Below are 19,824 nucleotides of genomic sequence, written 5' to 3' on the forward strand. Positions count from 1 at the left end.
ACTGGGGTCAGTTGGGGGGAAATAGGGGAGGGATGGTGGGGGGTGGGGAGTTGGGGAGAGATAGCAAGGGGAGAGATGCCAGATGTAGGTGAAGGGGAGGAAGGCAGCAAATCACACTGCCACGTGTGTACCTATGCAACAATCTTGCATGTTCTTCACATGTACCCCAATACCTAAAATGTAATAAAATAAATAAATGGGGAAAAAAAGAAAGAAAAAGACCATAAGCAAGTAAAAGGACATGGTCCAAACTAGGAAAAAGTACTTGTAACACCTAACAACAAAAATTTAGCATATAGAACATATCCAAAAATTTAAAAATCAATGACAAATAGACAGGCAAAGTATATGAACAAATAATTCACGAAAGAGAAAGGTATTAGTCAGGGAAATACAATTAAAAAGAAACCCCAAACTCTGTGATTGGCAAAAAATTTTAAATTTTGATAGTGTCAAGGTTAGATGGAGTCATGAGGAAATAGGAATATAACATTGCTGGGTTATAAACTGATACAATTTCTTCAAAGGATAAATTGGTATGCTTCAAAAATTAAAGGGAATCCATATCCCAGGACTCAGAAAAACATGCCCATGTGCACACACCCAGTGAGACTTGTAACAGATTGTTTACCGCAACATTGTTTTCTCCCAATGAAAGAATGGAAAGCAGCTAACTACACAGCAATAGGAGAATAAAAAACTGGTTCAGTCTTTCAACAGCAGGTAAAATTCATAGCAGTTAAAGTGAAGGAACAAATCTGCATGATGGATTACAAGTATATAATGAGGCAAAGGGTACGTACCATATGATATTACATAAGAAAAAACAGAAAACAAATTTCTGCTTGTAAAAATGTTTCGACATTTTTTAAAACTTCATTGTGGCAATTTTCAAACACACAAAATTAAAGTAGTATAATGAAAGTCTGTACTCAACACATTCATTAATACTTATCAGTATTTTCACAAGCATTTGTATACATATTTAAATACCAAAATTAATGCTAGGAAAGGGCCAATGATCAAGGCCCACAAAAAAGCACTCGACAAAGGAGAGCTGGTTCTACTGCAGGATCTCCCGCCAGGAGCTCTGTGACCCTGGTGGACTGATTTTCCCTTCCTGACCTCTCCTCTGAACTGAGAAGGCTTGATAAAAAAGGACTGATAAAATGTTTGGGACAAGAAGAGATCATTAGGACTAAACTATAGGAAACTAACAATGAAACAGATGCAATCTAACTTTCTCAAAGGTACAAAACACCAAGACTCAAAGGATCAAAAACACTACAACTGCATTCCCTACTCCTTATCATTTATAGCCAAATAATCCGAAGTCTCTTCTACCTCTACAAAGATATGATTTCAGCCTCAGATATGTCTTGGGGGGAACACTGACACTGCTGCCTTCCTCCTCTCCAAACACCCCTCTTCTTCTGTTCTTCCTAAATCTGGAGTTTGCTTTAACACTAGGGTAGCAAGTGGCTTTCTAAGGGCTCTCTGTGCTCCTTGTGCCACTCCCTCATTCCACAGGGCTGCTGGCACAAGCAAAGAAAGTTCAGCCTGGCTGTGGCACCTTGAGTGCTGTAGAGCATGAGGGGATTGGAATAACTGATGAGTAGAAGCTACACTGGGTTGTTTGGGAAGGTGGACACATACCTCTTGAAACAGTGCGCTGCTGTAAGGACCCAGCAGCTACTCAGGAGCGTAGCCCCGCAGAGGAGCCTGCCATCTCTATGGGGTGACTTCAGCCGGAGGGAAACCTGCCAAGGCCAACCACCCCTAAGAAGAAAATGAGCTACACATCAACATCAGTAAAAGACAAAAAAGCAAAGGAAAACACTGGTTAAAGCAATGGCTTTAGTAACTTTAATGTCTTGCAGGTGGGGGAAAAGGAAAGCAAAAGCAACTCCCTTCCTACTTTGAGAAGAAGACACCACAACTCTGAGCAGGCCCGGAATCAGCAACTCTTGAAGATGTGCCTATAGGCATTTGTATGGATCCCACCTATCTGACACTCTTAAAAACAAGCTGTCTTCTTTATATTTCATTGTTTAAAATGTAATTTCTCTCTTCGCTGTGCCTCACCTATGCAGTCTGAAGATGTATTTAATAAAGCATGGGTTTTCCATTAGTAAATTCTACAAACAAAAAATTTAGATTAAACTGAGTTAAGTCTGAAACAAATACATTCTAACTTAAATGAATCTCTGTAGTCATACACATTTCCAGGTTTCCTGTTAAACTGTTTTGTTTCTGACATATAACTTTGCAGTAACACATCTAATCTCTTAAATCAGGCTGGTGATGTAAGAACATGGTCTGAAAACATAGGTCAAAGGATATTGAAATTATCAGTGAAATTCGAATTTAGTTTAGAAAATAAAATGAGTACAAGTCCCTTATGTGATAATAGAACATCCCCAATTTGTAACACTCTATATATAAAGATAATTCTATCATATAAAAATTCTCTTTTGAAGAAACTTTTACCTTAAAGAATTTTTCCCACCAATGATCCGCTTCTGCCGACGGTGCAGTAATCTCAAGCCACAAACAGATGAGAGGGACTCTGAAGCAGAAACAGGTCATTAATTAAGCTATCACATTGCTGATGGAGGGGTAAGACGGTAAGTGGCATACTCCACTGATGCTTCCTCCTGTATGTCAAAATGCCTTTTCTCTGCAAATTAAAATTTTTCTTGTAACAAAAATAGTTTATCATTTGACTAAATGACAATAATTTGTAAGTAGACAAGAAACATTATGAGGTTTCCCATTCTTCACCTCTGAGGGGTTCATGGGCTGCTGAGTGGTTTGACTCTGTTCAGTACTTTATCCTGATAGGTACCCGTATCTCCTGCTGCTGCTATTTTGTGTAATGTATGGAACAAAATATATGGAACATTAAACAAAATAAGAGAACTGCAAAGACAGTAATGGCCTAAATTACTTACTTTCCACCCGCAACACTGTTCTAAGCCACATATAAAAATGTAACTCAGAAGAGCAAAGCACATTCCCAGGCTAGAATTCTGATCGGAATTTACATTTACTTAGCTTGATAACATACAGAAAGGGTTTGCTACGCCAACTTAAGTGGAAAACTATGGTTAAGGGTATACAGGCAAACCTCCCAAGGTAACAGACTTCTGTCAATAATATACAAAAGAGAAGAATTAAATTTAAAATATATGAAAAAGTGATATATGAAGAAAGGTAAATATAACAAGTATGACTCATTTTTAAAATATCTGAGAAAACAGGAGAATTTACATAGTGGTACTTTATTTCTTTGGCTAAATACATGCATATAAAGTATAGATATGTACTGTTTTTCTATCCAAGAGGAGGAGGGTAGGAATTGTGCCAAGAACACGAAGACCTAATCAACACTATTGGTCTCTGATAATAACCAGGTAGAAGGGAACCCATGAGGCAATCAGCAATAGTTATTTCTTGATTGAGAAAGAGGTTCAACAATGTGTACCCAGATGATTAATTTGCCAAATGATCTCAGAGGTATGCTGTCAAACTTTAACCTTCATCTCTTAGAATGAGTCCCCTAGATGACACTGTACATTAAAAGATATTAGAAAAAACATAAGTTTCCAATAATGCTCCAAGTTGGGTCAACGTATATGATGCCAAGAAAAGGAATGACGTAATATTTAAAGCAGGCAAAACTTAAAGTTCACATCATTCTGGGGCAAAGCACCAGACTGCAAGAAAGCAAACTCTATTTAAAGTCATATACTATTATTTAAAAAATTTAAAAGCAAAATGAAGTTCATTTATAAAAGGAGTCCATCAAATGACCAATAACCAATGGCTTCAGTTTGAATCACCTTATAGATGTCACCAGGTCCTGGGCGTGAACATAAAATTGACTGGTTAATAAGCCAGATTCTGTAATCTAGCCAGTCTCAGATGAAATATTTTTACTTGAAGTATGGTAGCATTGCCATGACCATGGAAAGGTATCAAAAAGAGTACTGCTATAATTCTAGGAAGACATTAAAAACAAACATATAAATAATGAATTTTTTATGTTTTTCAACTACTTACAGATTTCACATAATCCAAAGAATCACTTATATTCCATTTGTAATGGTAATTTAAATTATTGAAGGGAATTTAGTAAATTAAGTTATAATCAGTATTCAGGAGGAAAAGGCTAGCCAAGTCATTTGCATATACACATATATCTATACACACAGGTATATACACACACATATTCATATATAAAAATGTACACATATACGAATAGAAAATAAAGCATAACAGATTATAAGTGTTCTTTCCATACTCAAATGCTCCTTAGATAGCAAAGAATCATATTAATGACATCCAATTCGTTTATTTCATTGTCTTTGGCAGTTATTACAAGGTGTTTGAAAAAGAGAGTGCTCAAATATATGTGCACCTGATTTTAACAAAATCCAGTGTATCAGAACTATAAATTTTCAATCCAGAAAGAGGTGACTGTTCTTTTCATAAAATGTACCACAAATTTCTCCAAAATAGCTCATTTTCTCACTCAGTTATTTAAAGAAGTATTTGCTTCATAAAAATTAAAGATGCAGGGCACAGTGGCTCAAGCCTGTAATCCCAGCACTTTGGGAGGCTGAGGCGGGCAGATCACCTGAGGTCAGGAGTTCAAGACCAGCCTGGAAAACATGGTGATACCGGGTCTCTACTAAAAATACAAAAATTAGCCAGACATGGTAGTGGGTGCCTGTGATCCCAGCTACTCAGGAGGCTGAGGTAGGAGAATCGCTTGAACCCGGGAAGCAGAGGTTGCAGTGAGCTGAGATCATGATGCCACTGCACTCTAGCCTAGGTGACAGAGCAAGACTCTGTCTCAAAAAAAAAAAAAATTTAATATACCCAAGCTTTCAAGAACTTTATTCATTTAAAGTATGAAACATTATCATGCAAAAGGATTACTTATCATTTTCCTTAAATTTTTAAATTTCAGGTAATAAAATCTACAAAAGATAATTTTCTTTTTGAAAATCATGTTTTAAACCATCCTCATTTAAAATAGGAGTAAGACTTTAGAAATGCCTTTAATCATTTCTATATTTTCATTTCTTTCCTTTTTATGAAGTAAATACCAATTCTGACTCTTCAAAGATAGCAACAAGCATGAGAGCTTTATTTCATCTAAAAAAGGAAATATAGAAATGGCTACAAAGGTGAAAAAGGGACAATCCTGGAGATTACAAGGCCCCGTAAATCCACTCCTAGCCCTGAACTTTGTTCTCCCTGTCAGCCCCACCTAAGCAAGTCTGCCAAGAACTACTGACTCTAAGTAAAAGCACAAGACATGGGACTGTATACATTCTTGTTGTACTGGATTTCTGTTATCAAGGTACTGCTTCCAGTAATGGAGTGGAATTATTATTCTTTAACTTGTTTAGGGCTCCAGAAGGTGACTTACCTTTATTACTGTTACCTGAGGGCTTCTTGCCAAAATAATCACAAATAACTCCCGCATCTTCACTGTGGCGGCAGTTGTGTCTTCCAATGTCTTGCTTGATACAGTCAGCCAAGGACCTCTCATTTCCTGTGCATTTCACATTATCCACATGGATGGGTCCTTTTCCTTCTCCAAAATAAGCCATAGTTCTAGCTCTGGCAGGACCCCTGAAGACAGAACATTCTTAATGATGTGAAGAATCAGTCAATCCTATATCTGAATAAATCACAACATATACTCATATTCAATTTTATTCCTTAATTTTTACATCTTAAAATTGGTACCTCCATGTGCTAAAAAACATTTGTTTCATGACTGTTAAAAAATTAAATAAGAAAGGTAACAACTATAACTTCTTTGTTGCCATACTCCACAGCTATTTTATTATATCACTGGCCTCTAATTTAGCTTTGGCTAAGAAATTCACATTTAATGGTACATCAAAAATTCATGATAGTCTTTAACTCTCGTTTAAGGAAAGGAAAGGAAAAAAATCACCTTTAAATTTTCTGCCCTCTTAAAGAGTAGTATTGTGAAGAAAACGATGAGATTAAATAATAACTACAGAGCCAAGAACTAATTGTTTGCCTCCTTTAGAAGAAAAAAGTACAGTTTTTTAGGCTGGGCATGGTGGCTCCCATCTGAAATCCAAGCACTTTCAGAGGCCGAGGCAGGTGGATCACCTGAGGTCAGGAGTTTGAGACAAGCCTGGCTCACATGGTGAAACCCTGTTTCTACTAAAAATACAAAAAATTCACCGGGCGTGGTGGTGGGTACCTGTAATCCCAGCTACTCAGGAGGCTAAGGCAGGAGAATCACTTGAACCCAGGAGGTGGAGGTTGCAGTGCGCCGAGATCATGCCATTGCACTCCAGCTTGGGCAACAAAAGCAAAACTCCATCTCAAACACACACACACACACACACACACACACACACGCACACACACACACACAAATTAGCTGGGCAAGATGGCCGGTGGGTGCCTGTAATCGCAGCTACTCAGGAGGCTGAGGCAAGAGAATGGCTCAAACCTGGGAGGCAGAGGTTGCAGTGAACTGAGATTGCACCATTGCACTCCAGCCTGGGTGACAGAGCGAGACTCCATCTCAAAAAGCAAAAAAAAGTACTATATATATATACATATATATATTTGTTGTTGTGTTTTAAAACAAGGTCTCATTTTGTCACTCAGGCTGGAGTGCAGTGGTGTGATCTCGACTCACTGCAGCCTTGACCTCTTGGGCTCAAGAGACCCTTTCACTTTAACCCCACAAGTAGCTGGGACTATAGGTGCATGCCACCATGCCTGGCTAATTTGTTTGTATTTGTAGTAGAAACGGGGTTTCACCATGTTTCCCAGGCTAATCTAGAACTCCTGACCTCAAGCGATCTACCCAGCTTGGCCTCTCAAAGTGCTAGGATTACAGGAGTAAGCCACTGCACTCAGCCTAAAAGTAACATTTTTAACAGAGACAGAGAAAAACAGAACTCATGACTAGATGGAAGACTTACTTTTAGTATATTACTATTTTTTGTTTTAATAACACATTTTAAAGTATGCAAATACAAAAATATTTAAATGAAATAAAATATTTCCTATGCCATAGAGCTCAATTCCTGATAAATTAATGAAATAGTCATTAAAATCAAAAGATTTAAAGTATGAATTGGAAAACTATCCTTGAAACCTCAAGTTAGGGGAAAAATTAAGTGGACATAGAGGGTATAAACTATAAATTTTAAGACTGATAAAAAACAAAAATTAAATTCAGAATGTAGCTTTACTAAAAACTACCCTACGGAAAGTGAAAAGATAAATTGTAAAGTTGATATTTGTAGAAATATATTTGTTGGTGAATATACTTTCTAGTGGAGAAGAATAGCATACAATATACAAAAAAAAAAGTCATTTAAAATATAAGTAATCTGTTTTTAACAAAGCTGCAGGCAATTCTTCTGTAGATAGTTCTGCATCAAACTTTGGCAAAGAAAACTAAGTTATTTCTCCACTGTTGCACATGTGTTTTAAAATTATTAGACTTCTTAAAATTATATATACATAAATCTTTGTGGGCAGCTTAGATTTCTTCTTACAAGTTTTATTCAATTTTTTCTATTTTTTAATTTATTTCTTATTATATTATTCTTTTTTAATTTTATGTATTTATCGTATATCACAGTTCTTGTCTGTCTGAAATTTATTTCTGTTTAGTATTGGTAAGAAATCTAGCTTTATTTTTGTCCCTAAAGTAGTTGTCCCAATAACTTTTCCTGCTGATTTGAAAGGCTTTCTTATTTATCATGCTATGTGTGCACATGCTATTTCTCGATCTTTATAGTTCTGTAATTTACAACCATGGGTATCCCTTAGAATTGCCTTTGGAAACATTTAAGATGTAGCAAAACTTGAACCTCACCTCACATCAATTAAAGTAGAATGGGTAGTATTTTTTTAAGTTCCAAAGTGATTTCAATCTATCACCAAGGCTGATAGCTGCTGCTGTAGTTGTGTCATTGACCTCTTTGACTATTCTTGTGCCAGTGCCACATGGATTTTATTTCAGATGAATTTGGAAGTCAAATCTCTCTCCTCACCCCACATGCACACCAAGAAAACAGAAAGATTTTTCCTAGCATAGCATTTAATGTATAACTTTATTTCTATTTTGTCTTCACATTCAGGATTGCGGTAAGTCTCTTCATTGATACGGCCTTCTAGCTTTAGTAAAGACTAGGTTTTTCACATAGGTCTCAATTCTTACAAAGTGTATTCCTATTTTTTGTTTTGTTGTTAGTTCTTGTAACTTCTATAAATCTCTTTTTCATTTTCTACTTATCCATAGGCAGACCTTTGCTTTTAAAGTATTTACAATTTATCTTGTTACATTAATAAACACTAGTTCTGGGGTCTTTCCAGTTGATTCTCATGGATTTTCTAACAATCCTATTATTCATATAAATATTCTGACCTTTCCTTTTCAATACTGATACCTCAATTCTTCATGCTTTAGTGCAACCCCCAGACAATGCTGTCATTGCAATAATAGCAGGCATTCTTTTGTTCCTATTTGATGCTTACTTGTGATATAAAATTAAGAGTTTCATTTTGTCTTCAGCTTCCTCAGAGATTTGAGGAAGGAATGTTGATTTTATCATATAACGTTTCAGCATTATTAAGATGATCATATTTGTTTAATCATTTATTAAAATGATTGTATATTTATGGGTGACACACTGAATTATATTAATTGAATGCCTCAGTTTGAATCACTTACATTCCTACAACAGACTCCACCTATCTGCTCTTTTAATACACTATCAGATAAATTTGCTAATATTCTGTTAGCAAAATAACTTGGTATGAAGATTCATGAGATTGAGGTATAGTTTTCTTTTTTATGTGTTTACTTACCTAGTCTTGAAATCAATTTAAATTAGCCTCATAAATGAATAGAAATATTTCCACATGTTTCTTGGCTCTGCAGCAATTCATATAATTCAGAAACTGTCTCTTAAGGACTGGTGAAAAGTCCAGTAAAAAAAATCAGAGTCATTGTTTTCCACAGCCATTAATCTAATTGGGTTTTATATCTTTTGTATCAATTTTTATAATTACATTTTTGTTGAAAATGTAGTTTCCCAGATAATCATCCGTTTCATCTAGATTTTCAAGTGTATTTTCTAAAAGTAGTTCATATTATTAATCATTTTCTTGTTGTTGTTTTGAGATGAAGTCTCACTCTATTGCCCAGTCTGGAGTACAACAGCACAATCTCGGTTCACTGCAACCTCTGCCTTCTTGGTTCAAGCTATTCTCCTGCCTTAGCCTCCCAAGAGGCTGGGATTAGAGGCATGAGCCACCACACCTGGCTAATTTTTGTGTTTTTAGTATAGACGGGGAGTTTCACCATTTTGGCCAGGCTGGTCTTGAACTCCTGGCCTCAAGAGATCCACCCACCTGTGCCTCCCAAAGTGCTGGGTTTACAGGCATGAGCCACTGTGCCCAACTGTATTATTAATCTATAAGGTTTATTGTTTGACCCTCTACGTATCTGTGCTTAAATTTCTTTTCTATTCTCGATGTTTACTTGTATTTCTTTTCTTTTCTCTCCTTTTTCTTAGGCAAAATTGCCATAAGATTGTTGAGATTGTTATTTTATTAATCTTTTTTAAAATAAAAATAATTGCTGATAATGTGTAGGTATAAGGTAAAGAGATCTGAAATTCAAAGAGGCATAATCTGAAGAAAATAAAAAATTAATAGAATTTGGAAACAAAAATTCCAAATGATTCCCAGCAGTTTCAGAGGTAAGAATGGATGGAGGTAGAAAGTAGACAGTATGTTAAATGTCTTTATCTTTTTTAGGAAGGGGAAGTTAAAGATAGTAATTTTTGAAATTACTAAGAAAATATATTTCAGCATGTTTGCTAAAAATTTAAAGAGAACTTCTAGAAAAACGGTTAGCATGCTGAATTTCTAGACCACTGCGAAAAAATGAAAACAGAAAATTGAATTAATTGTGCAAATCAAAAAACAGATGATTACACAAAGAACAGAAAATAAAACATGATAAATAACATAAAACTAGATGGCAGGTGGAAGTAGACTTACAGAAAATAAAATTTAAATCATTTAAATAAACCAAAAGGATCATTTCTTAGCAACTGATCAACTTACAAACTAAAAAAGAAGCACCATTTTAGATGTATCAATAAGTAGAAATTAGAGAATATTTTAACTAATAGCATATGATTAAAGAAATTCTCATTGAAATAGTGAAATCTAACAAATTTTCTTTTGACTGTTCTTTCTTTATATAACTAAGAACTCTGCCATCTATAGAAAAAAAGGGAAAGGCTTCTCATTGGCTTACTGAATCTAGTAATTCACAGCCGAAAATTTCAATGCATAACAGCTTCTAATAATTAGTCTTTAAACTGGATGTCAAGTGCTCCTGGTAGATAATAACTTTCCAAGGGATACACAGGCTCTAAAGAAATCAATTTTTATATCCTCAAATTTCATGTATATTCTTTCTTAAAAATAATCTTGCTGATATCAGGATAAACTTCTCTTTCAAAATTTCCCTTCTCTCACTTCACAAAAAGCATATCTTGCACTCATTCCAAATCCTACCACAGTGCATTGCTCCAAAGTTTAAAATCCTCCAGAGTGGACAAAAGAAAAGTTCAGGCTGGGCATGGTGGCTCACACCTGTAATACCAGCAATTTGGGAGGCCAAGACGGGTGGACAAGGTCAGGAGATCGAGACCATCCTGGCCAACATGGTTTGAAATCCCATCTCTACTAAAAACACAAAAATTAGACGGGCATGGTGGCTCGTATCTGTAGTCTTAGCTACTTGGAAGACTGAGGCAGGAGAATTGCTTGAACCCAGGCAGCAGAGGTTGCAGTGAGCCAAGATGACGCCACTGCACTCCAGCCTGGCGACAGAGTAAAACTCCATCTCAAAAAAAAAAAAATTAGAAATATATGATGGCAATGAAGCTTTCTTAATCTAAGCAGCACAAACCCAACCCACTGGTCTAATTAAAAAAATGAGAGCTTTTGTAAAATTTAATTTCTATGTTTAATAATTATTTAGTAATTTTATTAAAATTTGTTGTTTATTATCAGTTGTATACTAGAAAGTATAAAATCTAGAGAAACTTGAAATCTGTTAGAATAATTTCTCTCTCTCCATTTACATGTGTGTATATCTGTATATATGCATATACATGTGTATATGTATATGTATGCATATATGTGTGCATATATACATATACATACATATTTTTAAGGCATGATAACATTGAGATTCCATGGGGGAAGAAAATTTAAAATACAATTTCAAAGAGAAAAAAAAAATTGTAAAATTTCCGGTCAAAGAAGTATTTTTTGTTCATGTATTTTTTTAAATGGTAACAGAATCAAATTACTATATATTTCACCAGATATAATTAAAAGAGTGGTGTAACTTTTATATTCAAATGTCATACAAATATGCTAGAAATTAAATCCTTTGCAGCTATTTAAATGTAAAATAGGTATCAGATATACTTAATTTTAGGTCTCTACTAAAGCAGTGAGGATATACCATTTAAACCATTTTTAGGATTAATACTCTAATAAATATGTTCAAAAACAATGCTATATTGGAACATATGCTAATGGATCCATATAAAGTGTAAATAGAATGGAATTTCCCTCATGACTACTCAGTCTATATCAACGAATTTAACCGATCTCAACAAATTCTCTAGCAACAATCTATAAACAATATGCTCATACTCTGGACTTTGTCAGACATTATGTAATGCATCATTAAATAATGCCTTTTACTTTTCTGTTCACTTTGAGCATATCTGTATTAGTCACCATTCACATACCCTTTTTTATTATCTCATTTCTCTTTTTGCCATTATGAAAAGGCTTTCTAATAATATTTTGATTCTCAGTGTTTCCAAGGAGTAATCCTCATGCACTATAGAGCTGGCTGGAGGACAGATCTCTGAAATTCCTATTTATGAGGCACAAGCCTTTTAACAGCTTCAAAGTTTCCTGGATTGATTTCTACAAAAAAATACTTTATTAAATATTTTTCATGATTCAAAATAGACATGGAGAAAAAAGGATCCTCTACTGTGGTCACATACCTGCTTATAATTATATGTATATATTTAAAATATATATATTATTTAATATATATAAATATATATATTAAATATCCATTATATATACATTGTTTATATAAATTTATATAAATAATGTATATGATTTATATATACATTGTTTAAATATATAAATATTTAAAATATATTTTAATATGAAATATATATATTCTTATATAAAATCCAATTTCCCCTCAGTGGGAAATTGTAAAAATATTCAAGTATATTTAGATTACTCAAACAGCTAAACAATTCTCATTTAAATACTATTTGATGGCAAATCGCAGATTATGTTATACAATTTGTTATAGTAACATTAAATCACTGAATTACTTATGAAGCTTTAAAACACAATTATAAAGTCTTTTGATGCTTTTCCTGATTGATAAATATTACAGAAATATTGAAAGTTGCAACAAACTTTTGTTCACTTAATCTAGATTGTGTTTCTCATCTAAAATCACTTTTTTTTAAGCTTTATTCAGGTATAATTGATATTAAAAACTTTCATCAGTTTGGACATATGCATGCATCTGTAATACCATTACCACAACCAAGATGCTAAATATATCCATCACCTCCAAAAATTTCCTTGTGTTCTTTTCTGAGGTTTGTTTGTTTTGTTTTTTGCTTATGTTCTGTTTCTGTCTTCATTTGGTTTTGGGAAGAACACAAATGCGATCTATACCCTCAACATATTTTGAACTATATAATACCATATTGTTAACTGTAGGTACTATGTTGTATAGCAGATCTCTAGAACTTATTCATTTTGCATGACAGAAACTTTATACTCATTGAAAAATAATTTCCCATTTTCTTCTCCTCCCAATCCCTGATAACCACCATTCTTTTCTGCTTCCATAAGTTTGACTATTTTAGTTATCTCATGTAAGTGGAATCATGCAGTATTTGTCTTTCAGTAACTGTAACTGTGTGTGTGTATATCTATATACACACACACACACAACTGTATATTCAGTAACTGTATAGATATACACAGTACACACACACACACAACTGTATATTCGGTAACTATATATATATATATATATATATATATATACACAACAGTATACACACACACACACACAGAGCCCACATTTTCTTTATCCATTCATTTAGGCTGTTTGCATATCTTGGCTAGTGCAAATAATGCTGCAATGAATATGGGTGTGCAGATATTTCTTTGACACCCTAATTTTAATTTTTTTGGCTATATACCCAGGAATGGGTTATCTAGATCATATGGTAGTTCTATTTTTAACTTTTTAAGGAACTGTTTTCCATACTGTTTCCATATTATTTTCAACAGTGGCTGTACCATTCTGCATTCCCACCAACAATGTATAAGGGTTCTAGTTTCTCCACATCCTCACCAACACCTGTTATCCTTTGTTGTTTTGACCATAGCCAACCTAATATGAGGCTAAATTCACTTTTGAGTTAAATGTTAAATGGACTAAATGATTGTGTTAGTCCATTCTTCTATGGCTATAAAGAAATACCTGTGACTGGGTAAGTTATAAAGAAAAGATGTTTAATTGGCTCGTAGTTCTACAGGTTTTATAGGAAACAGGGTACTAGCATCTGCTTGGCTTCTGCTGAATCCCAGGGAGTTTTCAATCATGGCAGAAGGTGAAGGGGGAACAGGCAGGCCACACAGTAAAAGTAGCAGCAACAAGCGGGGTGGGAGGGTGCCACACACTTTTAAACAACCAGATCCCATGTGAACTCAGAGCATGAGTTCATGCATCAGCAAGGGCATGGCCTAAGCCATTCATAAGGGATCGGCCCCCATGATCCAAACACCTCCCACCAGATCCCACCTCCAACATTACAGATTACATCTCAACGTGAGATTTGGGTGGGGACAAATATCCTAACCGTATCAATGATGATAAATAAAAAGCAATGAAAAATTTAGAAAGAAATTCAAGTAATAACACACAACTATATGTGTGTTGATGATGCCTGATGAACATGCTTAGGAAATTTTTCTCTCCTTAAACTTGGCTGAGACACACAATTTGAGGATCAACTTTGGTGCCAATCCTTCCCTTCATACCTCCATAGGTAATACTAGGTTTCTTGGATCACCTCCACCAAAACAATAAAATTAAAATATGGCCAAGAAACCAGTCTCAAAGAGCAATATCTTTTAATGGCTGATTTGGAGTGAGGAAATGTACTGAGAATGTAATGCAAGAATAATAATTTTTTTTTTCAAATGGAAAAAGGAGTGATAGAAACACAGTGAGCAAAAGAAATTTAAAATTAATCACTGACTAAATTCACTTTCACATCTAATGTAGACTCTCCCTACTTTCCTCTACTGCCCCATATTTTGAAAACTGAAAATTTCTATCATAGATAAAGGATTCATTGGCTGTAGGATAACTGGAATTGCAAATGGGTCCAAAACAGCTGTAAATTGAAGTAGTATTGAGTAACCAGAAACAACTTTGATTTTGAAGTTTACCCCCTAAATCTGAACCTTTATTAAAACAGAAATGCTTTTTAAAATAAACATGTAATGTATTCTTTATAGAAAATAACCATATGAACTGTTCAATATTTAATATGTATATAGATATATAATTAAGGATATATTTTTAAATCCAAATTACTATTAGTAATCTACTCTGAGCTAGGCAATTTATGTATATTATCTTAAATTTATAGCCCTCTAAATTATAACATATTCCATATTTTTGTTACTTCAAAAACATTATTTAGGGTGCTTTCACAGTCATTCATGACATATGCAGAGCCAGTAAAACAGATGATCTGCCTTCTTTTTTCTGCTCTCATACCGTAAACAAGTGTCCTTTTCACATTCTGTTTAGTGCCATGTTCTTATTGCAACTTGTGCCTGAGTGAAGCTTATCTAATGCATGCATTTTCTCTTTAAATCACATCACAGCCTTTTTGGACTTAGGAACACTACACGGCACTTCAGTACTACAAATGGGGGCCATTTTAAACAGTGAAGTCATCAACAAAGAAAGCACAGAAATGCCAAAAAAAAAAAAAAATGGCACCATATAGACTGTAAAAAAGGACAACTGTTTACAAGTATGAAAGCTGAAACAAGAAGGGAGAGCAGTGACCTCAGCTCTAGGAGCAATGGCTCAGCATTTGCTAATTCAGTGTCCACAGCAACTTTTTAACTATCATGAAAAATGAGAACCAACAGTAATTTCAGTAACTGTAGAGTCTCTTAAAAGGCTGCAGTGTTGAAACATCAATCACAGAGAAAAGGTTAACTGATAGAAGTGATACAAGCAGTATTATGACTAGTCAGAGTTATTAGACTATTTTGTTATTAGATAAAAAGCTACATTTCTTATGTGACATAATATTTCTTGTGAGAAGATAGAAAAATATGAGTAGGCTCTACTTATTACTTCTTATATAATTCTGGATCAAGTCAATACGTGGCCAGTATTTTCAAATGAATGAGAGAAGCTCATTTTAAGAAGTAACTCATTAGAATAAGCATTTAAAAAATCAGATATGCTCATCAGTAACCATCTCAAATAATTAGATTTTTCTTACTTATAACCAAGCTGACGACAGATCACAGCTGCATCCTTATCAGTCCATCCATCATCACAGATTGTTCCCCACTGGCCATTGATAAAAACCTCTACTCGTCCTTCTTTCTTATTTTCTCCATCCATCAGTCTGACAGGAAAACCTAAGTCGTGATTCAAACGTATTAGAAAAGCCCAAAAAAGCAAACTGATGCTAAAGCATGAGCAACTCTACAAAACACAATTGTTCTTTTAAATCAGCTATAAAATCAGATGGGGAATACTTTTTTGAGGGAGAGGAGATACATCAATAAAAATTTTACCCACTTTCATAATGTCTCTTGCAGCCTTGAATTCAAAGTGCTCACCTTCCTCAACTCTGTATCCCCAGAATGTGGAACAGTGCCTGGCATATAGAGGATATGCAATTGCTGTTTGCTGAATGAATAAATAGCATTATAAAACTGCGAATTATTTTATTACACCTTACTTCTAAATAGTAAAAGAACATTAACTTGAGGTTGGTTTTGCTTCATGTCCGTTCACTTATCCATGAACACAGCTAGAAGTTTATACTCCAAAGCCAAGATTTTTAGAAAGATATAAACAGACACAACCTTGGCATTCATAGTTGGGTAACTTGATACAAGTCTAATGCTGGAGGAGGCAAAAAAGAAAAAAAGAGGAGTAAATAGGGACAATTTCCATCTAAAGCTTTCTATTTACTATTGATTCAAGGGAAGGAATTAAGTCACCAAAATTACTGACTTCAAAGTTGAGAAACTGAACTCTAGCAAATTGAGGTTTATCTAAGTTAATACAAATGACGCGCTTCGTAAAGTGTCACATATAACCACACCAATAAGTACAATGTTGAATTGAAACTCCTCACTGTGACTTGCATGAGTTGAATTGTGATGTCATTAGCATGGGTCCTAATCAAATATGCTGGCGTTCCTATAAAATGGAGAAATTTGGACATGAAGAAGGAAGATGATATGAAGAGACACAGGGAGAGAACTGCCGTAAACAAGCTAAGGAGAGAGGCCTGGAGCATATCTCTCTCACAGCCCTTCCCTCACAGTTCTTTCTGAAGGATCCAACCCTGCTGACATTCCATTTTGGACTCCTAGCCCCTGGAACTGTGAAACAATAAATACCTGTGTTTAAGCCACCTCTGTGGAACTTTGTTATAGCAACCCAAGCAAGGTAACACTCACATGTTTGATTACCTAGTTTCTGGAAGGGTCTCCAGCTTCAGGACCAAGATTTATTGGTAGGGATTTAGGGAATACAGTAAAGCATGGTAAAATTATCAGGAGATTTAAGGAGGTAGAATTTTGCAGGTAATGGACAATGTATTATTTAATATATGTTTAAATCAACATGTGAAATTACTAAATCAACATTTGTTAACTAAAAGACAGGACTGTTAGCAAGATGGACACATTCTATTTCTATTTCTCTGACCCATTTTTTACTTCTCCTTCCTTCTGTGCTGTCCCAAGAGTTGCTGGCTCCCCATTCTCCGTCCCTGATCATGTTCACTTCATGGGACAGGCAGTACATCAGGATCACAGAGCAAAATCAAACTCAACAAATGTTTATGGACTGCCAACTCTATGTACGTACTGCTTCCTATTAGCTGAATAAAAACTTGGAGTTTTAGCTATAACACAATATTGAAACTTCACGTTTCTTATTAATATATCTGAAATTTGGGGGTTCTTTGCAAGAAGAGAAAGTGAAAAAGTAATCCTCAGATACCAAAATCAAACCAATGAAGTTCTTTTCTTAAGGTTTTCATTTTTTCTATTTTTGGATATTTGGTTCAAAATTAAGAAAACATTTGTACATGAAATTAGATCTACATGTTCCATTCTAGTAGTTTTACAGGCAGTTTTTAATGTACTCTAAAAATAAAAATGATAAGGTATTTTTAAAGTCTAACTTACATGCTTTGTAAAAAATAATGCATATTGTATTTCTGAACTTAATTTTAGCCATTCATTCTAAAAAATTATTGAATTCTTAATTCTTGAAGGGAAATTGGATGACAAAAGTCATTCTATCCATATACTGTCACTATTAAGTTCGTGTTGCTACAGAAACAATAATACATACCATGTTTTATTTCTAAAATCTTAAATAAATATTGAGTTTTTGAGAAAACCAAACAATCCTATAGGTATACAGTTATCTTTAATTATATGTCTCAAGCTGACTTTCAGTAGTTCTCTTTAACTTTTCCTGTAACATATTATTTTTAGAAAATAATACTGTCTTTTAGAAAAAACATAAATTCTAGCATGCATACATACACATTAAAAGCCTAATTTTAGGCCAGACATAGTGGCTCATGCCTGTAATCTCAGCCCTTTGGGAGGCCAAGCGGGCAGATCACCTGAGGTCAGGATTTTGAGACCAGCCTGGCCAACATGGCGAAACCCTGTCTCTACGAAAAATACAAAAGTTAGCCGGGCGTGGTGGTAGGCACCTGTGGTCCCAGCTACTCAGGAGGCTGAGGCAGGGAGAATCACTCGAACCCAGGAGGTGGAAGTTGCAGTGAGCCAAGATTGTGCCATTGCACTCCAGCCTGGGCAACAGAGAGAGACTCTGCCTCAAAAATAAATAAATATATATATAGTAGTTTTTAATAGGTGGGACGCCAAATGATCTATGAATGAACAAACAGAAGTATGATTCTATCCCAAAAGGTCATTTGGCTCAGACATAATGTTCTTCAGACAAATGACTTTAATGAATAGACACATTGCTGAGATTAGAATAAAGAGATTCATAATAATGACCATATGTTTTATTAATGATTATCATCCTCGGGTTTTTAAATTAAAAAGAAAAAATACATCTAGAGTCCTAGAATTTAAAATATTTTCAAGAGAACTGAAAAGATTAGTTATTCCAACCATATGATGTATTTAACAACACAGGCCTACAGAGAACTAAGATCGCAGAGTATTTCGTCACTGGGAGCTGGCAGAGCATATTTGCATAGATCACCCCATAATTCCAATCCCTGCTATCTGGGGCCGAGATGATCCACTTCCCGCAAACAAGTTCTATCTCCCCAGCCACGTGCAATTCATCCATCACATAATCTTTGGAGAATCACAAATATTTCATAAGAATAAGGAGCAAGGGGAAAGGAGAACAAAATAAAAAGAAAGAAAAATGGAAATTTGTCCTGCAAGGGATGGAATAAAAACATATACTTCTACTTGGTATAATACTAGATTAATGCAGTGTCACCAAGATCTCACGGTGTAGAGTACAATGGAAGAATCAGCCACAGACTTTGACAAATCTACAGTATACAATACGGTTAATACTGAGATTCAAAAGTTTTATCATTTTATAACATGAAGATTTCAGCTTCACAGTCTCAAAACAGGAGAATACAAAAGAGTTGATTCAATCCAAGGTTACAAGTAAAGATTACCTATGGCTATTTTAACATCTATTCATGTACATTTACACACAGAGAGAGATAGATATATAAAAAGCTGTGATAGCATACTACAAAGTATTTTGAATATTTCCCTCCGTATATTTCATTCATATATATTCTGCCCTCCTCACCAGACATTAAGAAACTTGTCAAGAATGTTTAATTGTTCTCTACTCTCAAAAAGATCTTTATCCATAATTATTTCAAGACTGTTAGAGGAGCTACTTACCTTTTATCCAACAACAAGTCTAAAAAAATGTAAATGAAGAGTAACAGAGGTCCTGGTGGGTTTCTAAAATAATAAGTTATGTTAGAAAGATATGTGAGCTATTAAGGAATCTACTCAGAAGACTACTGAGAAACTTAAAAGAGCAATGGATGGCTGGTGACCAATAAATGACAAGGCTTCAGGACTAGAGAAGAAACGAACCATGAGACAGGGACAGGAGAATAGTCTTTTTTTTTTTAATCCTGTCCCAAGTAGCTCACTAGAATTCAAGGTAAATACAAATCAGAATAAGTGACCAAGGAGTAAGGGGAATAGATACTGCAGTTTCTTTATTCCATTGTTCAGATACAGGTGATTCTAAACATTTTTAGTGAGAAACTTAATTTTCTAAGTGAAGAAAAACAATTTAGGGGTAGAAATTTTATGTTGGTG

General features: G+C 34.6%; 1 protein-coding gene across 2 annotated transcripts in view; it reads right to left on the minus strand.

Annotated features, from left to right (window-relative positions):
• The window catches only part of PRSS12 (serine protease 12), a 77,901-nt gene that overhangs the window by 18,014 nt on the left and 40,063 nt on the right, over window positions 1–19,824 (minus strand). For both annotated transcript variants that reach the window (XM_017510683.2, XM_037732281.1), the window contains 4 exons: window positions 15,717–15,858; window positions 5,444–5,649; window positions 2,491–2,569; window positions 1,657–1,779 (listed from right to left, as the gene is read on the minus strand). In XM_017510683.2, the coding sequence (XP_017366172.1) occupies window positions 1,657–1,779; window positions 2,491–2,569; window positions 5,444–5,649; window positions 15,717–15,858 (550 nt within the window). The remainder of the gene's footprint in view (window positions 1–1,656; window positions 1,780–2,490; window positions 2,570–5,443; window positions 5,650–15,716; window positions 15,859–19,824) is intronic.

Source organism: Cebus imitator, unplaced genomic scaffold (genome assembly GCF_001604975.1).
Source record: "Cebus imitator isolate Cc_AM_T3 unplaced genomic scaffold, Cebus_imitator-1.0 Scaffold17, whole genome shotgun sequence".
Classification (NCBI taxonomy): Eukaryota; Metazoa; Chordata; class Mammalia; order Primates; family Cebidae; genus Cebus; species Cebus imitator.